Source organism: Exserohilum turcica (genome assembly GCF_000359705.1).
Source record: "Exserohilum turcica Et28A unplaced genomic scaffold SETTUscaffold_14, whole genome shotgun sequence".
NCBI classification, from domain to species: domain Eukaryota; kingdom Fungi; phylum Ascomycota; class Dothideomycetes; order Pleosporales; family Pleosporaceae; genus Exserohilum; species Exserohilum turcicum.
In genome coordinates this window covers 1,025,402-1,045,329 of record NW_007359959.1, presented here as the reverse complement: position 1 = coordinate 1,045,329, position 19,928 = coordinate 1,025,402, and the positions used below count along the sequence as shown (strand labels likewise).

General features: G+C 54.3%; 9 protein-coding genes and 1 non-coding gene across 10 annotated transcripts; 4 read left to right on the top strand and 6 right to left on the bottom strand.

Moving 5' to 3' along the window:
• Positions 1-845: 845 nt before the first annotated feature.
• On the bottom strand, positions 846-1,130 carry SETTUDRAFT_106320 (uncharacterized protein; the record flags this gene model as incomplete). Its single annotated transcript, XM_008025438.1, has 1 exon — positions 846-1,130. The coding sequence occupies one exon, from the start codon at positions 1,128-1,130 to the stop codon at positions 846-848; it is 285 nt and encodes a 94-aa protein (XP_008023629.1).
• A 268-nt stretch (positions 1,131-1,398) lies between these two features.
• Positions 1,399-3,675, top strand: SETTUDRAFT_38324 (uncharacterized protein; the record flags this gene model as incomplete). Its single annotated transcript, XM_008025149.1, has 2 exons — positions 1,399-1,714; positions 1,763-3,675. The coding sequence occupies 2 exons, from the start codon at positions 1,399-1,401 to the stop codon at positions 3,673-3,675; spliced, it is 2,229 nt and encodes a 742-aa protein (XP_008023340.1).
• Positions 3,676-4,051: 376 nt separating this feature from the next.
• Positions 4,052-4,140, top strand: SETTUDRAFT_t120. Its single transcript has one exon. It is a non-coding gene; the product is annotated as a tRNA-Ala (tRNA).
• A 744-nt stretch (positions 4,141-4,884) lies between these two features.
• SETTUDRAFT_46563 (glycoside hydrolase family 16 protein) lies at positions 4,885-6,796 on the bottom strand (the record flags this gene model as incomplete). The annotated part of the gene is made up of 2 exons (XM_008025175.1): positions 6,364-6,796; positions 4,885-6,313 (listed from the first exon to the last, which is right to left on the bottom strand). The coding sequence occupies exons 1-2, from the start codon at positions 6,705-6,707 to the stop codon at positions 4,885-4,887; spliced, it is 1,773 nt and encodes a 590-aa protein (XP_008023366.1). The 5' UTR covers positions 6,708-6,796.
• Positions 6,797-7,508: 712 nt separating this feature from the next.
• On the bottom strand, positions 7,509-9,013 carry SETTUDRAFT_148674 (uncharacterized protein; the record flags this gene model as incomplete). Its single annotated transcript, XM_008025437.1, has 5 exons — positions 7,509-8,088; positions 8,153-8,642; positions 8,704-8,776; positions 8,839-8,888; positions 8,949-9,013. The coding sequence occupies 5 exons, from the start codon at positions 9,011-9,013 to the stop codon at positions 7,570-7,572; spliced, it is 1,197 nt and encodes a 398-aa protein (XP_008023628.1). The 3' UTR covers positions 7,509-7,569.
• Positions 9,014-9,153: 140 nt separating this feature from the next.
• On the bottom strand, positions 9,154-9,602 carry SETTUDRAFT_27060 (uncharacterized protein; the record flags this gene model as incomplete). The annotated part of the gene is made up of 2 exons (XM_008025114.1): positions 9,154-9,523; positions 9,583-9,602. The coding sequence occupies 2 exons, from the start codon at positions 9,600-9,602 to the stop codon at positions 9,154-9,156; spliced, it is 390 nt and encodes a 129-aa protein (XP_008023305.1).
• A 261-nt stretch (positions 9,603-9,863) lies between these two features.
• Positions 9,864-12,655, top strand: SETTUDRAFT_168210 (uncharacterized protein). The gene is made up of 2 exons (XM_008025436.1): positions 9,864-12,197; positions 12,252-12,655. Exons 1-2 carry the CDS (start codon positions 9,893-9,895, stop codon positions 12,491-12,493), a joined length of 2,547 nt encoding a protein of 848 aa, XP_008023627.1. The 5' UTR covers positions 9,864-9,892; the 3' UTR covers positions 12,494-12,655.
• Positions 12,656-13,137: 482 nt separating this feature from the next.
• On the bottom strand, positions 13,138-14,793 carry SETTUDRAFT_106705 (uncharacterized protein; the record flags this gene model as incomplete). Its single annotated transcript, XM_008025435.1, has 2 exons — positions 13,138-13,974; positions 14,014-14,793. The coding sequence occupies 2 exons, from the start codon at positions 14,791-14,793 to the stop codon at positions 13,138-13,140; spliced, it is 1,617 nt and encodes a 538-aa protein (XP_008023626.1).
• A 288-nt stretch (positions 14,794-15,081) lies between these two features.
• SETTUDRAFT_168209 (uncharacterized protein) lies at positions 15,082-16,341 on the top strand. Its single transcript, XM_008025434.1, has one exon. The coding sequence runs from the start codon at positions 15,452-15,454 to the stop codon at positions 16,283-16,285; it is 834 nt and encodes a 277-aa protein (XP_008023625.1). The 5' UTR covers positions 15,082-15,451; the 3' UTR covers positions 16,286-16,341.
• A 37-nt stretch (positions 16,342-16,378) lies between these two features.
• Positions 16,379-19,217, bottom strand: SETTUDRAFT_168208 (uncharacterized protein). The gene has a single exon (XM_008025433.1). It carries the CDS (start codon positions 19,093-19,095, stop codon positions 16,573-16,575), a length of 2,523 nt encoding a protein of 840 aa, XP_008023624.1. The 5' UTR covers positions 19,096-19,217; the 3' UTR covers positions 16,379-16,572.
• Positions 19,218-19,928: the final 711 nt, after the last annotated feature.

The window sequence follows — 19,928 nt, the reverse complement described above, 5'->3', positions numbered from 1 at the left end:
CTATCCTGCGGGTGGACGCTAGTAGCTTAAAAACAGCTTAGTATCTTGTTAGACGTGAACGCCCGTGTCCACGCCGCCTAAAATAACTATAAAAAGTCACTTTTATGCACCTCTACTAAGCCTTAACTACAGTAGGATAGACTATTAAGTTCTTTAGTATACGCGCTCAAGAGGGGCTTAAACATGCCAACGTCAAGTGGCTAAAGTTAGTGAGATAAGTGGGGAGGAAGAGTAGCTAGGAGAATCCTGTTAGAGTCACAAAACTCTTAAAAACTTGGAGTCTAATAACTCCTATAACCGTCTAGGATTAGCAACTAATAATCGCGCTTTGCTTTGTCTTTCGTTTGGCGCTAAAACACCTACTTAAGCTAAGATAGCCCTAGGATATTGTTACTCTAGCCTAAGTCGCTAGTAGCAAAAAACATCTAGTGTTGGGAAGGATCTAGGTGCTCTACCTAGTTGTTTCGAAGTCCAGCTTTGCCTTTAAAGATTATTATAGGCGATATCTAGCTCCCGTTAGCACAAATACAGTCTAAAGTTGTTATCTACTCCCTGCTGCCGTCTCTAACAGCTGCTCGAACTTTCTTTTTATCCTAAAGTCTCTTAGAGAACACCCTTTTGGTCCTTAAAGTGACACTAAGGAGAAAGCCCTTTTCGTCTATATTATAGATATTTTGCGGCTAGATATTGTATTTCTTGATATAATCGTAAAGTAGTTAGAAGTAATTATAGTAATCTTTAAAATTATTAGCTTTTTTGCGGTTTTAGTCAATGCTAGCGGTGTTTCTAGTAATAATTTTCTCTCTGTTCTGCCAAAGAAATCTTGTAACCTAGCTGTTAGATAGCTATCTTTTTATAATATTAGTAACATATTTTTTAATTATCTCTTGGGACGGTGGAGTACTACGCTTAGAGAGTTTTTCTATGTGCTGGACAAGGTATTTCTCTTGTTGTGGTGAGAGTAGTTGTCGTGGGTGTGCAGCGGCTGCACGCGACCGCGTTTTGTTTTGGTGGCGACGCGTTAAAGTTGATGCCGCAACACTATATATTTTTGCAGCTGTATAGTACGAGATTTGTCCTTCTAGACCTTGCGAATTGATTGCCGCAAGCGCTTTTTCGATAGCTGTCATGGTGGTGGAGTTGTGGGGATTTGAAATTGGTGGGTTCTACTTTGGGAGATGCAGGGGGTGTTGCATTGTCTGACCCGTTGCACGCATTGACCACCCACACTATCAACCACGTTTCACGGTCTTTAGCGAACTCAGAGTGCTGTGCCGCACGCGGCGGTTAGACGAAGGGATACGGATAAATAAACAGGCAGCTTTTCGTCAGGTTATTTTGCCTTTGCTACAGAATTTAAACAATCAATTCAAACACGGATATCTACAACACTTCGCCATGCTTTGCGATGTGTGTATTGGCATGCTTAGCCAGCGTAAAGGTCTGGTGATGCATGGCACCCTTCAACCTACCTTCGAGCACCACAAATCCACGAAAACACTCCGACATTCACGAGATATGCAGTGTCCAGTCTGTACAAGACTGGCCAAGACACTAAGTCTACATACTGATCTTGCAAAAGACCAAGGATTGTCTGTCCAAGCAACACTCAACAGAGAAAGAGGCTATGGCAAGGAGACGGGCAAACGCTGTTTCAAATTGATCTTTTTTCTCCACCCGAACCGTGAATGCACCTTTTTCTTGGAAGAAACAGGTAAATAATCTCGAAAGAAATTATTCAATACGAGTCTAACATCCAAAGACCAAAAAGCATCCTCCGCTCCTCGAAATCATACATTGAAAGACGTCGTAGAAACAGCACAAGGTTGGATGAACCACTGCAAGTGCGCCAAATTCTGGGACGAGCCCGGCGTGAAATGGTACCCTCGCCGTCTATTGGACTTGCAAGAGTTGCGTGCAAATCCTCAGGATCCTCAACGAGCAAGAGTGCGCTTGGTAGAGTCTAAAGAATGCCTGGGTCAACCAGAAAAGCGCAGCATATTCCATCATGCCCCAGCCAAACGCCAAAACGACCGCTACGTGACCTTGAGCCACTGCTGGGGCAAGCCAGGCCCCAACTTACCACCACCACTGAAATTGACTTTCGAAACCGAGAAGCGCTTCAAGAATGAAGGCATCAGACTGCATGAGCTCCCCAAAACATTTCGCGACGCCGTCATGTTCGCTGCACGACTAGACAGAGTTGGCTTCATATGGATCGACTCTCTCTGCATCCGCCAACCCATCTTGAAAGAAGGTAGAAATAAAGCGGAGGAGGAAAGAGATTGGTTTGAGCAAAGCCGTCATATGGGAGCTGTGTATCAAAAGGCCTTTCTGAACATCTCCGCTACAGCCTCAAAAGACGGCCAAGGAGGCTTGTTTTTCAACGAACGCCCTGCGCATCTCTGGGAAAACAACGTCTATGTGTATTGCCCCGAGGAACGCCCATCAGTATCGAAAAATGGCCCTCCAGAAAGAGATGTATACGCAAAATGCTCGCTCATCGATACGTCTACGTGGGACGACCTCGTTGAGTACGCACCGGTCAACCAAAGAGCCTGGGTCTTCCAAGAGCGCTTACTAGCGCCGCGCGTCCTTCACTTTGGCTACAACCAGCTTGCCTGGGAGTGTCGCGAGTTCAACATGAGCGAGAGCCATACTTCAAACGAGCTAGGCATCAAGCCATCCCGTACCAACGGCTTCATTCAGGATGCTCGCTTGAAGCACCTAACACCCGCTATGGGGCGCTCACTCCGCGAAGCACGATTGAGCGGTATGTCCGACCCCGATCAGCACATCAGAGACCTGTACATCTACGAACTGTGGAAGAAGACTGTGGAAAGCTACTCCCAAACAGCGCTTACGCAGCATAAGGATAGGCTGATTGCACTCGGCGGTATTGCGAAACTCTTCCAAGAAGACCTCTTTGGTGTGGACTGCAGACAGATCTACGTCGCTGGACTATGGAGCCGATACATTGAAAGCCAGCTACTATGGCAGGTAAACGATGTATACAATGGAAATGGTTTATACGACAACCCTGGTAAACGGCATTCAGAAGGCGGTCCCTCATGGTCATGGGCCGCTATCGAAAGTCCACATGGCATCACCTATGGCGATGTCACAGACTTCAAGACTCCACAAAGCGGACAGGCAAGACCGCGCGACGAACTCCTTTTCAAAGTCGTGGATTATAAAATCTCCCTCGCTGACCCAAAGAACCCCTTTGGAATGGTGACCGCTGGCCGCATCTTCCTTGCACCCCGCCACCTCCACCGCATTGAACTGCGTAAGCAAAGCCCTAGCCACGGAGTTCCGTATATATGGCACTTGAAGCCGCCGGTGCAGCAGACCAAGCGGCCAATTGAGTATGAAAATAGCTACCTCGATGCCCCGGATTCTGATGCCGATGTCTTTGCCCCAACTGCCGAGTTGTACTGCATGCCAGCTGCGTTTGGGATGCGGACTGTTAGAAGCTCAGATCGCTACTTGTACTGCTTGTTGCTCAAATGCGAAGGCCGCGTTTCAGTCCCGCCAAATACGCCAGGGAAGCAGGGAAGTGTCTACCGCGTTTTCCGGCGTGTAGGCATTACTCAAGTGGGAAGTATGTTTAGGGGAGAACAAGAAGCACTGTTGAAGCAGGGAATGACGCAGGAAGTCAGTTGTTTGTGCTAAACAGACTGGGTTTTACTTCGTAGTGGCGTTTATCGGGGTTGGTGTTGGGTTGACTAGGGATTCCTGTGGGTAGTTAATGGGTTTATCTCGATGTAGTTGTAAAATGCCACATGTGAGATTTCAACTGTGAAGGAGATGTCTTATGGTGAATTGACCCGCTTCCACTGCATGCGCGCGCTAAACCTCACACCACACCCCTCCTTCGAGTAATTACCCCACCTCACCTCACCCCACCCACACAAAATCCTTGTTCCATCCGACCAGCCCCTCACTCCCCAAGATCACGATACCCCACTCCACTAGCCCTTCCTCAGACTAGTTTTCATCACTATATATTTTTGCCTTTTCAAATTCTTTCCATCAATTTCATAAACTCGGGCGCTTGGTCTAGGGGTATGATTTTCGCTTCGCATATTTCCAATGCGTACTTGTGAAAGGTCGTGGGTTCAATTCCCACAGCGTCCACAGTTTTTTTCTTTTTGCACTTCCTTCCCCGCTGTAGGCATTGAATACTCTTCCATTTGAACTCCAGAGAAGGAAGAGAAGGACGGTCGTTGTTTGCAGTTGCTGTTTTCGGATAGAGGATGAGGGTAATGGAAGAAGTTGGGGGTGTTTTTTTTGGTTAGGGTAGAAGAGACAAACAAACAGGCCTATGAGGGGAGGAGAGAGGAGATGAGAGAATGAAAACTAGACGTGGTAGGTAGAAGAAAGGGAAGATTGGTCTAATGGAGCAAAAAGAAGTGGAATGGATGCTTGCTTCTTCGCGTCCGTCGTGACCTTTGTGCTAAGAATAATTAGCTTCATTTCCAACCATTCGCGTGTACACATCAGACAATAACTTTAACACGTTGCACCAAACAAAAAAAGAGACGGGTGGAAAAGCAGAGGGAAACGTCAATGGCAAAAACACATCAAATGGTGGTGTATTGCAGCTAGCTATCTAGTTTGCGAGAAAAGAAGAAGAAGAAGAATATATACAAAGAAGAGGGGGTCATCCGGGGTATATAGATATATGCATGTATGTACTTGTGTGTACGCGACATGCCCTATTGGAGAAGGAAGGAAGCAAACAAGAAAGAAAGGAAGGACGTTAAGAAAAAGAACAATAGAAAGAACAAGAGTCAACAGCCAGTGTTGACTTTTTTGGTTGCGCAAGTTCCGTCTGAGTAAAGACTGGGAGTTGGGTTTATGCCGCCAATGCATACGAGTTTAGAACTTGGCATGGTGCTTTGTAAGGCGTTGCCTGTGCTCTCTGATGGATCGGGCCATGCGCAGGTTTCTGGCGACAGGAGGCGGTGACGCGGCGGGGGCGCTAGCTGTAACTGTAGTGTAGACGGTTTCGTAGACGATTTGGAGCGACTCGACTACGTCTGTGACGACGGGAACGGCTGGGGCGGCTACAGGAGCAGGAGTGTTGAGAGCAGCCGTGGGGGCCGGGGACGGGACTGGGACTGCGGGGGCGACCGCAGGGTTGGATGGCTGTGCAATGCTTTGTGTTGGACTGGGAGCAGCAGGACTGCCGCTTGCGGTTTGGGCTGGGACGCCGGTGTTCTGAGGAGGCGAGGCGACAGGTGCCGTGGTTGGCTTGCTGTTGTTAGAACCACCCGCACCGGCCTTGGGCCATTGGAAACCATGCATGCCGCCTGCGCCTACTGAGGGTGGTGCAGGGGCTCCGACGTCCGGGGATGGCGCAGGCACTGCTCCAACTTGTGTTCCGGGAGAAGAGGGTATCTGGGCAGGAGGGCTTGGAGCAGAAAGGGTCTCGCTGGTGGGAATTGGGGCAAAGATGCCAGAAACAGAGGGGACGATAAGCGAAGTCGGCTGAACAGAGTCGGCGGGTGGCCCAGGAAATGGACGAGGTATGGTAGGCTTTTGGGTTGGAATAGGCTTAGGTAAATAAGCAAGGCTGGTCTGCTGGAGGGGTGGTGAGGGCTTCGGAGGAGACACGATAGGCGTCTGGCTGGAGATAGGCTGAGGCAAATAAGCAATGCTGCTCTGCTGAGGTGCCGATGAAGGCTTTGAAGGAGATGCTTGGCCATTGTCCTGGTAGACCTTCAGAGAGTTGACAGTCCAGTACGCATCCTTGAAAGCCTCAGGGTTGTTCTGTACCCATTCCTGGCATGTAGCGGCCTTCTTGCTGCAAGTGCTGTTCTGCCATACACTGGAATTACCCGCCCATATACCGCAGAATGTCGTGTCAAAGACGATTTGTTGCTTCTTGAATGTTTTTGCAATGTCACAGCCACCCTGGAAACTAGCAGACGGTTTTCCCCAGCCGCTGGGATCAGGGTTGCTACCAAGAACATCTGCCGGAACCGAGCCGCGCGGGAAGAAGTAAACACTGATAGCGTCGGCAGTCCACTGAGTCGCAAATACGCCTCCGCCATTGGCGTTCAGACCCGCACCATAGCTTTTTGTCGATGGATCCTCAATGGAACATCCCGCATTGTCTTTCTGTCCCTTGGCCTTGACGTAACAGTTGCTAGTAGTAACAGAACCCTGGAAGAGGCTGTTGTCCGAACCAATCTGGCAACCAGGCCCGGTGTGAAGCGTCATGGCATTGGTTACCTGGTCATTGACACCTTCGATAATGTCAATCTCGCCATTGCTGGGCCAGCTGGGACCAGTTGTCCAGAATCTATAAATAGTAAGCGTCTTGCACAAAGAAAAACACGTCCATGTACTTACGCTGGCCACGTGCCACAGCCAACAGGCATGTGCGCGACATCCAAGACAATCAAGCCACTGTCGTATGACTTCTTGCTTGTAATTCGAACACTCGGCCGTCCCTGTGGAGTTTGGTTTTGGAAGTCTACGCCCCAAGATGCGCCTGCAGTGATAGAGGTGTTGATGAGGTTTGATTGCCTTGCCGTGTTCTCGTCGACATACTTGACAAAGCCCTCGGTCGGATCAGGGGCAGTGAAGAAGTCAAAAGAACCGTAAAAGTCCTTCATGTAATCGTCCTGGAGAACATAGCCAGCTATGCTCAGTTGGGAAAAGGCCGCAGCCAAAGTGAGTGTGGAGAAACGCATCGTCAAGATGGCCAAAGGTAACGAACCAAGAAAGGAGTGACTGCGTACTGGACGCGCAAAGAAAAGAAGGCGGTCACACGAAGTGAAAAAACGGCGATACGGGACGGCGAGAGGGACCAGGCACCAGGCGGCTGAACTGACAGGACCTAGCTATATACGTGAGATTACGCAAAACGCGGGCATAGTGGCACCCTGGCTATAGCAGGCATCGGTTCGCCTTGCCATGGGTGGGTTGGCAGATAGACGTGGTGGGCCCGGGGACAATGAACATCTCCCGCTAGGGCACATGGGTTTGGTTTCAACGGTAGGAGATTTGCACAGTGGCCTTGTTTCTCCCCCGCGGGCATCCCTCAGGCACGCTGCAGGAGCCAGTCAGGTGGCCAAGGTGGCGACGGTGTAGCGCTGGACGAGGCTGGCCGGATGTTTAACCAGACACGGGCTGTTTCATGGGAAATGGGCGGATGGGCCTGATGGTGAAGGCGCAGTGGTGCATGAAACAGGCACAGCGGCGCATCCCTGGGAGAAGCGGCATCGTTATCGATTGCATGCGGCATTTCCTGTGCGGTGGCTTCGTGATTCGCTGTCGTGGTTTTGAAACCGGAGGGTCGTCGGATTGGGGCATGCACAATGGCGGCTGCGAGCCAATGCTGGCGGCTCGTGCTAGCGCTTTGGAGGCGAGGAAACCAGTTCCACTCGCATGAAACCCGCCGTCCAGCCAATCACCGGGCCCAGACCAATACTCAGAACACGTCGTGTATGGGACTGGCAATCTGGCATACTGTCGCCTACGTGTGCGTGCATGGGTATAATTAAGATTTATTTCGTTTGAACATGAGGCGTCGTGGCTACGGACACAACACATCTACTGCAGCGACTCGACAACAATGGCAGAGGCACCACCGCCGCCATTGCAGATGCCGGCGCAGCCAATCTTGCCCTTCTTCTCCTTGAGCACACCGAGCAGGGTCGTTGTGATCCTGGCCCCCGACGCTCCGAGCGCGTGGCCCAGCGCAACGGCACCGCCGTGGAGGTTGACCTTGTCTTCCGAAATGCCCAGGATCTTCATGTTGGCCAGGGCAACAACACTAAACGCCTCGTTGATCTCAAAAGCGTCGACAGCCGACAGCTCCACGTTGGCGTGCTTCAGCGCCTTGGGCATGGCGAGGGCGGGGGCCGTGGTGAACTTGGAGGGGTTCTGCTCAGCGTCACCCCATCCGAGAATCTTCGCAATCGGCTTGAGGCCGTGCTTCTTGACAGCCTCTTCCGAAGCGAGGACAAGGGCAGCAGCCCCATCAGAGAGTGGTGACGCGTTGGCAGCAGTCACGGTTCCGTCCTTGGGCTTGAACACGGGCCTCAGCGTACGCGTCTTGGATTCGTTGAACTGTACATGGTTAGCCACATGCATTGGTCGATTAGTCAACACCTAGGAAACCTCAATGGCTTACGTTCTTGGGCTCGTCGTCAGCGTCGACAACGACTGGAGGCTTGCCGCGCCCTTGGGCCACCTCAATGGGGGCAATCTCCTCCTTGAACCAGCCAGCCTCCTGGGCGGCATTGGCCTTCTTGTACGAGCGGATGCAGTACTCGTCCTGGTCCTCACGCGTGAAGCCGTGGTCGCCAGCGCACTCCTCTCCCTGGAGCCCCATGTGCTCCTTCTTGTATGCGTCTGTCAGGCCGTCCTTGAGCACACCATCAACCAGCGACTGGTCTCCGAACTTTGCGCCATTGCGCATGTTAGGGAGGTAGTGGGGCGTGTTGGACATGCTCTCGGTGCCGGCGGCGACGACGATTTGGGCATTGCCGGTGATGATTGTCTGGGCGCCGACAATGAGCGCCTTGATAGACGAGGCGCACACCTTGTTGATGGTGGTGGCTACGGTAGATTCTGGGAGGCCAGCGCCAATGGCACACTGGCGGGCGGGGTTCTGGCCAAGGCTGGGAGGAGCGTGTTAGCAGGGGTGTGAGCGTAAAATGCCCCGACAATGGCATGACTTACTTTGCAGATAGGACATTGCCGACGAAGACCTCCTCAACGTCGGTGGATTTTATGCCGGCACGCTCAACAGCAGCTGCGAGGAAAGGTCAGCCAGACAATTGAGGCGTATGCGGCACTCGAGCAAGACGGACGTACCCTTGATGGCATGCGAGCCCAGCTGGACAGCGCTCAGGCTCGAGAGGGAGCTGTAGTGTGTGTGAGTTGTGTGTGGCCCCTCGTGTGTTGTAGCGGCGGGGGAAACTTACCCCAAGAACATGCCCGTGGGCGTGCGGGCGGCTGAGACAATGTAAACGGGCGGGAGCGACGACATGGCGGGGTATCTTGGAGGAACAGGAAAAAGCAGGCGAGGAGGCGAATATATAGCAGCAGACGGGCAGCAGAAGAGCAGCAGAAGAGTAGCAGGAAAGTTTGAGCTGTCGAGTAAGTATCAGAGGGCAACCCGTTTCAGGCCTAGCGCGTCACGACAACGGATGCAGATAGACCCACCGCGTGCCTGCAGCATGGCAGCAGGTCGGCCTCCTGGATGGTGAACTTCTTCTGGACGACGGGGGCGATAATGGGCTGGGCCAGCGACTGCGTGTCTTCCTCGTGGACCAGCACCTCGACATCGGGGCCGTATACGTCTGAGGCAGACGGGTAGTACTGCTTGTCCTCGTGCAGGACAACGGCATTGGAGGGGCCGTCGTCGACCTCCATGAGCTGCTGGTCATTGTCGCGCGCGTCGGCATCGGCGTCATCGTCGAGGACATAGGCGTCGGCAGCGTCGCCAGTGCTCTGGACGTCCTCGTCCGACTCGGCTTCGCCAATGAAGTTTCCGAACCTGCGTCGAGTCAGTCACGTGGGCCAGGCAGAAGGGGGGGAGATAAAAGGCGCGCATACTCGTCGTAAAGGTCGTCCATGGTGGCAGCGTTGGGCGTGGGGGGGAGGGGCGGGGGGAGCAGCTCGGGGCAGACGAGCAGGACAGGATGCAAGCTCTCTCACGCAAAAGTTCACGGCGTCGCGAAAAGGCTGGCTCCGCGGTTGGCGGGCTAGCGTAGGCGGTGAGGGCGGGCGGGGCGGGGCGGGCCAATGGGAGCCGGGCGCTCCCGTCCACCATTCGCGAGAGCTCCTCACCGACCTGATGAACTTTCCCGGCCAGATACGAAACATTGCCATCGCCGGGCACCTGCACCATGGAAAGACTGCCTTTATGGACATGTTGGTCATGGAGACACACGACATCCAGGATCGCCTGGACTACAAGAGGGGGAAGAAGCGCGAGGAGCAGCTGCGCTACACCGACGTACACGTGCTTGAGCGCGAGCGCGGCCTCTCAATCAAGGCGGCGCCCATGAGCCTGGTGCTGCAGAACACAAAGTCAAAGTCGCATCTCTTCAACATCCTCGACACGCCCGGACACGTCAACTTCGCCGATGAAGTCGCCGCCTCATTACGCCTCGTCGACGGAGTGGTTCTGGTGGTGGACGTGGTCGAGGGCGTGCAGGTCAACACGGAGCAGATCATCAAACACGCGGTACTGGAAGACTTGCCGCTCACGCTGGTAGTCAACAAGATGGACCGTCTGATCCTGGAGCTCAAGCTGCCGCCGAGCGACGCATACTTCAAGATCAAACACGTAATCGAGGAGGTCAACACCGTCATCGAGAACACCATTCCAGGGCGTGGCGAGAGCCGGCGTGTAAGCCCTGAAAAAGGCAATGTCGCGTTCGCCTGCTCCAGCATGCGATGGTGTTTTACCATCCAGTCGTTTGCCAAAATGTACTCCGACTTTTACCCCGGCCCGTCCAAGCTGCCAGGCTTCGGCGTTCCCATGAAAGGACTCGATATCGACAAGTTCGCCATGCGCCTTTGGGGCGACATATTCTACAACCCAGGAAGCCGCAAGTTCAGTCGCAAGCGCCAAGAGGAGGGCTCGCAACGGTCGTTTGTGCACTGGATCCTGGAGCCCGTCTACAAGATCTACTCGCACACGCTCAGCCAAAGTCCCGATGACCTCAAGGATACACTAGAGGCTCTGGGCATACGGCTGAAGCCATCCGAATACAAGGCAGATGCAAAAGAACTCATGCGCCTAGTGTGCCAGCAGTACTTTGGTCCGGCCCTGGGTTTCGTCGACATGGTCCTGCAGCACGTTCCGTCGCCCGAGGAAGGTGCGCAACGCCTTCTCCAAAAACACTACACTGGACCGCTGGATACCAAGACTGCCGAGGCGATGCAGAAATGCGATCAGAACGGACCCCTTGTCATACACATCACAAAACTCTTTAATGCCACCGACGCAAAGTCGTTCACTGCCCTAGGTCGAGTGATGAGCGGAACAGCAACCTGGCCACAGTCGGTGCGCGTACTTGGTGAAGGCTATACAATCGAAGATGAGGAAGACATGGTTGTTGCAACTGTATCCGACACCTGGATAGCTCAATCAAGGTACAACATCCCCGTCAGCGGCGTGCCGGCAGGCAACTGGGTTCTCCTCGGCGGTGTCGACAACTCAATAGTCAAAACAGCCACAATTGTAGCAACCAAGCTTCCAGAAGAAGAGGATGCCTACATTTTCAAGCCTATTCGACACTTTTTCGAGTCCGTCTTCAAGGTCGCTGTCGAACCCATCAACCCCTCGGAGCTCCCAAAGATGCTTGACGGTCTCCGGAAGATCAACAAATCATACCCGCTCATCACAACCAAGGTCGAAGAGTCGGGAGAGCACGTTGTCCTCGGTACTGGCGAGCTTTACATGGACTGTGTGCTGCACGACCTCCGAAGACTGTATGCTGACATGGAGATCAAGGTCTCTGATCCAGTCACACGGTTCTGTGAGACAGTCGTCGAGATGTCTGCTATCAAATGCTATGCGTCCACACCAAACAAGAAGAACAAACTCACCATGATTGCTGAGCCGCTAGACCCAGGAATCGCTGAAGATATCGAGGCCGGCAAAGTCAATATCAAGGACCCTGTCCGTGTCGTCGGCAAGTTTTTCGAGGAGAACTACGGTTACGACCTGCTTGCATCACGCAACATTTGGGCTTTTGGACCTGACGACATGGGCCCCAACATCCTGCAAAACGACACACTTCCTTCAGAAGTCGACAGCAAGATTCTCCGCTCCGTGCGAGACACCCTGCGACAGGGTTTCAGCTGGGCCACTCGCGAAGGCCCGCTCTGCGAAGAGCCTATTCGCAACACCAAGTTCCGTCTTACAGATGTCGACCTTGCTTCAGAAGCCATCTTCCGCGGTGGTGGCCAGATCATCCCCACAAGCCGACGAGCATGCTATTCATCGTTCCTCATGGCGAGTCCGAGATTGATGGAGCCAGTATACTCGTGCAGTATGATTGGCCCGGCCGACACTAAGAGCAGTCTGTACACGGTCCTTGCACGGAGGAGAGGGCATGTTCTACAAGACGGGCCCATTGCAGGTACTCCGCTTTACAATGTGCGAGGTCTTATTCCGGTCATCGATTCTTTTGGTTTCGAGACCGATTTGAGGGTACATACACACTATGCTCATCACCTGGATTGAATAATCGCTAACTCTACGCAGATCCACACACAAGGCCAAGTCTCCCTTTCCCTTGTCTTCGACCGCTGGTCCATTGTTCCCGGTGATCCTCTCGACAAAGACATTACAACCCGGCCGCTTGAGCCTGCAACCGCACAGCAATTAGCACGCGACTTTGTGCTCAAGACGCGAAGGAGAAAGGGCCTCGCCGAGGACGTTACCATTAGCAAATTCTTGGAACCCGAGCTGTTCCGCAGCTTGAAGGAGAGCGGCGTGCTCGATGGGTAAATGTGTCAGTCTATTAATACCATGTGTCTGGAGTAATGGCGTTTTGTATCGCACAATGTGAAACCAGAGGGAGGAGAGGTTCAAAAGCGTTAGAGGCTCAATCCGTAGCTATGTTGGGAGTCATCTAGTGGGATTAGGAATGAATATACCCGTTGCGTCTCCATGTATTTGTGTTGTCGTATGGTATGGTATGTGTGGGCCAGTGGGCTTCGTTTCATACACGTTGAAAGTAAGAGGGGACATTATGCAGGCGTGGACAAACTAGCGTTTGTGCGAACGGGGGGTACTGGAATTATGGAGATGTACGAAAGAGAAAACGAAGGAAGAACATGGCAGCATCATGATATTACATGAGCCCCAGCAGACACGACAACGCGCAGTGCAAAAGAAACAACAGCCTCAAAGAACTGCATTTATTTCGGGTATCAGAAACCAACAGCGTTTACACATGTCACTCCATCAGCAGCAGCAGCAGCAGCAGCCGCCGACAAAAAAAAGACCCCAGCGCTGAAACAACGCAAACATGACAAGAACTAACTCATGCACACACACACGTAGACCCAGAAATAACTCGTACCATGTATCCCCAGTGCCAGCCTCGCGAAAGAAGAGAAAGAAAGAAAAAAAAAAGGGGGGGGGCAAAGCTAATATTCCGTCTCATCATCGGTCTCATCCTCGGGCCTCCTGAGCACCTCGTCCTCAATCTCCTCGTGCAAAAGCAAGCCCATATCATACGTGTCTGATCGAATGCGCTCGGCCTCCAGCGCATCGACACCGCAGTCCTGCATGATGAGCAGAACGGCGGCTTCAGGCACGAGCACCGCCTGGACGAAGGCGGCGATGCCCGAGGCCTGGACGACGCTGTCGGCGCACGCCTTGATGTCTGTTTTGAGCAGGTCCATGATGTTTTCTGTGATGAGGCGGCGGCCGTGGGGCCCGTAGTAGCCCGGGTATGCGGCGCGCTCGTCGAGCGCATAGGAAGCTAGTTCCTGCTGTTTGGCGTGGGACAGGTCCGTTCGGGTTGAGGGCACGGCGGCGGCTTTGCCTGTCAGCGCGAGGGGCTCGTAGCGCGCGCGGTGGGTGCTGGGCCGCTCGTTGTGCAGGATCTGGGTTAAGGTGGCTTTGTGTCTGCGGAGGCGCCGTGGAAGCGTTTTCCAGTCGACGCATGGGTACCCGGCTTGCTCGTAGGCGAGCTGCGCGGAGAGCTTCTTGTGGAGGTGGCAGAAGGCGGATTTGTGCTTTACGGTTTTGGGCTTGCCTTTCCAGAAGGCCCAGTAGTCGGTCGTGTTGACGGCTTCGTTGCAGAGCGTGCAGCGTGAGCCTTCTTCTTCGATTTGAGGCAGCCGCTCAATGTAGTTGCTCACGTCGTCGAGGTGTTCCTGTGCTGCGCTCGAGTCGGGCTGCGAAGAGGATATGTCTTGGCTCTCTTTCCAGGAGCTGAGTTGGTTGAAGAGCTGGGCTGTTTTTGCAGAGTTTTTCGACTTTCGTGAAGCCGTGTTCTTGGATATTGAGTCCAGGACATCAGATAGTTCATCGTCATCCAGAGGAGCGGCTTTAGCGTTCTTGCTATCCGTCTGTGTTCGTTTCGGCTTACTGCCTACTCTTCGCAATTCGGTGTCTTCAGACATTTCTGCGCCATTCACTTCTTCTGCGAGCTTCTCAAGCTCATCGTCATCTAACATGGAGACTTCCGAGTCGCTTTCCGAGTCCGGAGGCGGCTGCTTGCTCTTGGACTGGTTTGGTGATCCGTAAGACGGGGCAGCGCTCATTATTGCTCTTTTGCCAAATTTCTTTGGTACTGCCGCATGTATGTTCTTGGTCTTGGAACCGTATCCTTTGGCATTTTTGCTCGTCTTCTGCGAAACATGCTCCATGCCCCACTGAATTGGGCCACTGGGAGCAGACTTGGAAGACGTAGGAGTATTCTCCTTGTCGTCAGTTCGACCGTTGCCCGCTTTATGTGCTTGACTGCTTTGATATGTCCCTCTTGCTGGTGCTCGGATCGACGTGCTCTTCTTGACGGCCGGCTTCTGTGGTCGCTTCAATTCCGTGTCTGCGCTACTCGATGCGGGTATACTGGGTTTCGCGGGCTTGGTTGATCGGGGCGGAGGTGCGCGTAATTCATCATCCGAGGAGATTGGGTCAGCATTAATGTCAATTTCCTCCTGTTGCTTTCGAGCTGCTGCTTCGCTGTTCGCCTGTCTCTTTGCCGTCGGCTCGTGATCATCGTCGGTCGCATGGCGTTTCCCGCGGACAGTCTTGAGCAACGGCCGAACGCCATTTCTACTCAGACCCGCCATTGTAACATGAATCCTGCTAACGAGCGCATTCAAGATGTGGACAGCGAAAATAAAAGTGGGATTAGTCCTGGCCCCTCCAAAGGCGACTATGCGCTCTTACGGAAGCATGCGGGACGATTCGTCCAACGCGAGACGCGCTGTTCGCGCGTTCGCGCTAGTCTTATCTTATCGTCAAGCTCGGCCAAAAAAAGTTCCAATCGCATCGCATCGCAGCGCAGCGCATCTCAAACTCTACCCTCGCACAACAAGCCTTTGCCCGCCGCACAACCGCCGAAAAATGGCTCTAGACGACTCCCTCCAACAACCGCTAAACTTTACCGGCCACCGACATCTCATCTCCCGTCTCCTGCTAGCAACACTCACCGGCCGACCGGTTCGCATATCGCAAATTCGCTCCTCGTCGACCAACCCGGGTCTCACTCGCCATGAGACAAACTTCATCCGACTCCTCGACTCGGTGACAAATGGCTCGCAGATACAATTCAGCATGACGGGCACAACGCTCGTCTACCGTCCTGGACTCATCACTGGCTCGGCGGAAGGCCTAGGAGCAAGCGGAGGCGTAATCCGACACGAGATACCTGCAGAATGCAGAAAGCGGGGCGTGAGCTGGTGGTTAATCCCGCTGTGCATACTCTCGCCCTTCAGCAAAGGCAACATGAACGTTATTTTCCACGGCGAGGGCTGCGTGACATCGTCGACGGTCGCAGGCGACGTCTCCGCCGACACTGTACGCACAGCTATTCTGCCGCTGTACAAGAATTTCGCCATTGAGCGCAATATGGAGCTGCGCATTCTCAGGCGCTCATGCGCCCCCGCAGGGGGCAAAGGCGCAGGCGGCGAGGTGCAACTCGTGTTCAACCACCAGGTCCGCTTGCCCAAGACACTGCACCTGCTGAATCCAGGTCGAGTCAAGAAAATCCGTGGCGTGGCGTACTGCGTCGAAGTGCCCAAGACAAACAACGAGCGCATGACCTTCACCGCAAGAGGCATCCTGAACAAATTCGTACCAGACACGTACATCTTCTCCGATGCAAGCCCCGCGCCTTTGATCCCTACAAATGCAAAGGGCCATGGCTCGGGAAAAGTAAAGGGAGCCGTGGGCTTTGGAATCAGTCTTGTAGCCGAGAGTAGCACAGGATGTATCTACTCTGCCGACGTGTGCTCACCACCTGAGGGCGGCGTGCCTGCAGACGAGATTGGAAAGCAGTGTGCGTACCAGCTGCTAGAGAAGATATCGCAAGGAGGCTGTATCGAGAACGTGGCGGCTCCCACGGTGCTTATGCTCATGGCCATGGGCAGCGAGGACGTCGGCAGAGTGGCTCTCGGCAAAGACGTCCTGGCAAGCGAGGAAATCATTCAACTAGCCCGGGATTCCAAGGTGTTTGGAGGCAGCGCGTGGGGATTCCGAGAAGCAGGCGGCGACAAGGAAGAAATCGTCGTCAGCGTAGTAGGAAGGGGGGTGGGCAATGTCGGACGAAAAGTGGCTTAGAGAGTAACGTGCTGTTATTGTTTGTGGTTGCGGGCGAAAAACAAAAACATACATGGTCTATTGTGCAAAGATAATGATACCCCCCCCCCTTTTTTCATTGCTCTGACTGCGACTGCATTGCAAAAATATGGCTTGCTTTCAAAACCTTTGGGGATATTGTACAACCATGTAAAACGAAGGAAACGCCGCCCAAGAATGCATTCGCAGACAAAAAGACCAACTATTCACAGAAGGAAGAATGCATAACATTGACGCCGCGGAAAACAATGCCAAGGCTAAAAACATTCCTACTGCTTCCTGCCAGAAGAGCTAGCACCGCTGCCGCTTCCGTCCTCTTCACTAGCCTCATCCTGATCATACTTTTCGTTGTAGCGTTCCTGATCCCTATACGGGCCTTCATCTCCCTCATCGTCACTCAGCAAGTCCTCATCAGACTCGCCGGCAAAGGCATCGTATAGCTCGCCACCCCTCTTGGTGCGCTTCTTCCTGCCTCCAGCACCAGCGCCGGAAAGCAAACCCTGGTCGTCCCTGTCCTCTTCGCCGTCCAGCACCTCGAACTCGTATGCGTCGCGCGAGTCCTTCATACGCTTGCGTCTGGCGATAAATAGGTATGTGCAGAGACCGACAATGAAGACCAGAATGAGAGAAAGAGCACCGTAGATCCAGATCTGCGTGCGCTTGGAGACACCGAACGTGGGGAAGGGGCTGGGCAGGAAGTTTTCGGTTGGAGCTGCGGTTTCCGTTGCACTAGGCGTTGGGGTAACCGAACTCTGTACACCATTGTCAGCCGTAGTAGGAGTGGGAGTGGGTTTCTGGTTAACGGGACGATCGGGGTGGTCATCGGGAAGAGAGGTCATGGCAGGTGCAGTACTAGAAGGCACCGGAATGCTAGTAGTAATGGCCGGGTGGTCCTCAATCTTGTCATGATCATCATCTTCGTGGCCGTCGGGCATGGGAAGCAGCTTGGCTTTGGATGCGTCGATGCATTCGCCCCAGAGACGCAGCCTCCAGTCTGTAAAGTTACCCGTCTTGTCATTGCCTGCTTTGACGTCTTTGACAATGACGGTCCACTTGCCGACGGCGCTTTCGCCCCAGTGAGCGACCGACATGAAGGTCCAATCGATATAGCCATAAGGCGCCTCGTCGTCGCGGCGCGCCGTAGAGAGGTGCGAGACCATGCCACTCGGCGATCGCAACTCGACGCTGAGGTCTCCGCGGCGGTCATGCTCTATGTTCATGGTCAGAGTGATGTGCTCAACACGCTCAAGGTTTGCCTCTTTGAGCATTTCTTTTGTAACTTCAAAAGTGCTGGCGAGACCCTGATCGCCCTCTGGGATTGCCTTGCGGACATGCATCCAGGGCGAATAGAACCATGCTTGAGGCTTGACAAGCTCCCACGTCTTGGCGAGCTCCACAATGGCATAAGCATCGAGCTTTCCGTAACCAAACTGGTGGCTGAACATGCGGCCGAGAGATGTCTTGGTCCAGTCGCTAGGGGTGTCAAAAGGTACAGCGCTCATGACTGTGAGCCACTGCATATCGCGCCACGTCAACTCGGGGCGGGCCTGCAACACCAGAGCATACACTCCGACACCAATGGGCCCAGCAGCAGATGTGCCTCCGTGTGAGCTGGTGCACTTGTTTACGCCCACGTCGGTCGTGTGGATAGCCTCACCGCCACCGCTGCTGTACGTCACAATAAGCTGGGCAGAGCACGCCTCGGAGTAGTATGGGTGCTGGTTGTTCTGGTCGAGGGCACCAACCGTGATGCTGTAGATACTGTTGGTGTAACCGTCAAAGTTGCAGTTGTCGTCGCTAGCCGCGCCATTGCCCGCAGCGAAGACGTAGATGTTGCCCTTGCCGTCGCGACCTTTCTGGACAGCATTCACCATAGCCTTGGTGATGAGAATGCCTGGTGCCTGCATGGTCCGGCCATCATCAGGGGGACCCCATGAGCACGAGTAGATGTCGTTCTTCTGCATCTCGTAGTTGATAGCGAGTGCCTCGTCCATGTCTGTAATGTCGCCCGAGAGGATGCGCACACCTGAGATCTTTGCGTCGTAGGCAAGCCCAACTCCGCACACGTCGTTCTTTGCCGCGGCAATCTCTCCAGCGCATCTTGTGCCGTGACGGTCGTCGGAAAGTTTGGGCGTGGGCAGGTCTTCGTGGTCGTTGTAGTCGTGGGAGCCCTCTGCAAAGAAGTTGTCCTTTAGGTCGTTGCTGTTGTAGTCCAAGCCGTCGTCAACCACGCATGCAGTAACACCCTCGCCGGTGATGCCTTGCAGCCACACACCTGAAACGTTGACGTCGTTTCCACGTGTCTTGACATTGAAGATGTGCCATTGCTCTTCGAATATGGGATCGTTGATTTTCAGCTGTTTGGCAACCTCGCGCTGGGCCTCGACGGCTTCCGTGACCGGGGGTCCAGCTGGGGCTGGCTGCTTGGGTATGATGCCGCGCTTCCAGTGGCGCGGCTTCAGCTTTTGCTTCTGGGTGAAGCGGATGTCGTCAAGCGGGTGGTGCTCGAGGCCGACTTCGCGCTTGCGTCGCCGTCTCTTGAGCTCTTGTTGTGCGTCGTCGACAATATCATTTTCGTGTTTGGGACCCTTGAAGACATGGTGGTCGTCGAGCGAGCCGAGCGGGCCCTCGTACGTCAAGCCCAGATGGGCAGCGAGGTCGTGAGGAGACGTGGATGGTGATACGTGGATGGCATAATAGTCGTGGCTCGTGTAGTTGCGAGGCGGCAGATGGCTCGCTGCAGCAGCGAGCGCCGTCAAGGCCGACAGCAGGCCCCAGGCGTGGATGCGCATTGCGGAGAGGCCGAGAGAATGGATTTATGCGCGGCTCTCTGCAGTCATAAACTCGGGGCCCCGGTATCGGCTTGTCCAGCAGTACGCGACTGTAGTCCGGAGCGTGGGGGAGGATATGGGGGGTTGGGGGGATCGGAGTTGAGGATACGTTAATCGTCCGGCGAGCGTAGGGATGAATGGGCTATTATGGGGCTTAGTTGGATTGGGTAACCATATTACGCGAGTGGGCTAGGGGACTGAAGGGGGCGGAAGGATTAGCGGGATGGGCGCCGGATGCTGCAGAGAGAGGAGAGCAGCAGCGTGTGGCGGGCAGAGAGATTATCGAGGGGTGGAAGAGAGGCTGTGGCGGGCGCGCCGTGGTTGTATGTACTCAGTAGGTGGCCTACTAGGACAGGCGCGGCGGATGAAACGCCAGGTCCGACCCAAGGGTCCCCCCCCCCTCCCCCAGGGCGCCTTCCCCCTTCCGGGCCAGGCAGCCGCTCCCGCGCCACAGCCAAGGCGGCGGCCGTGTTGGCAGGCATTGCTGCTGCTGCTGCTGCTGCTCTGGCTGCTGCTGTGGCGGGCGGGCCACGGCAAAGGCACATGGCCGCCACGGTAACAGGAATGGCAATGGTGGTGGTGGTGGTGGTGTCGCAGCCCAGCCATCCTCTTTCGCAACCGCCCGCCACCCATTTTCTGCGATGCGCTGGCCATGGACGTCGGCCTTCTCCCTGCACCCGGGCCCCTCTGCCTCTGCCTCTTCCCTTGTATATAGCATCTCCGTGTAGTCTGTCTGGCTCCTCGTCGTCATCGCGCTTCTCGCCGGGCCCCGACTTTTTTTGCGCAGCCTGACC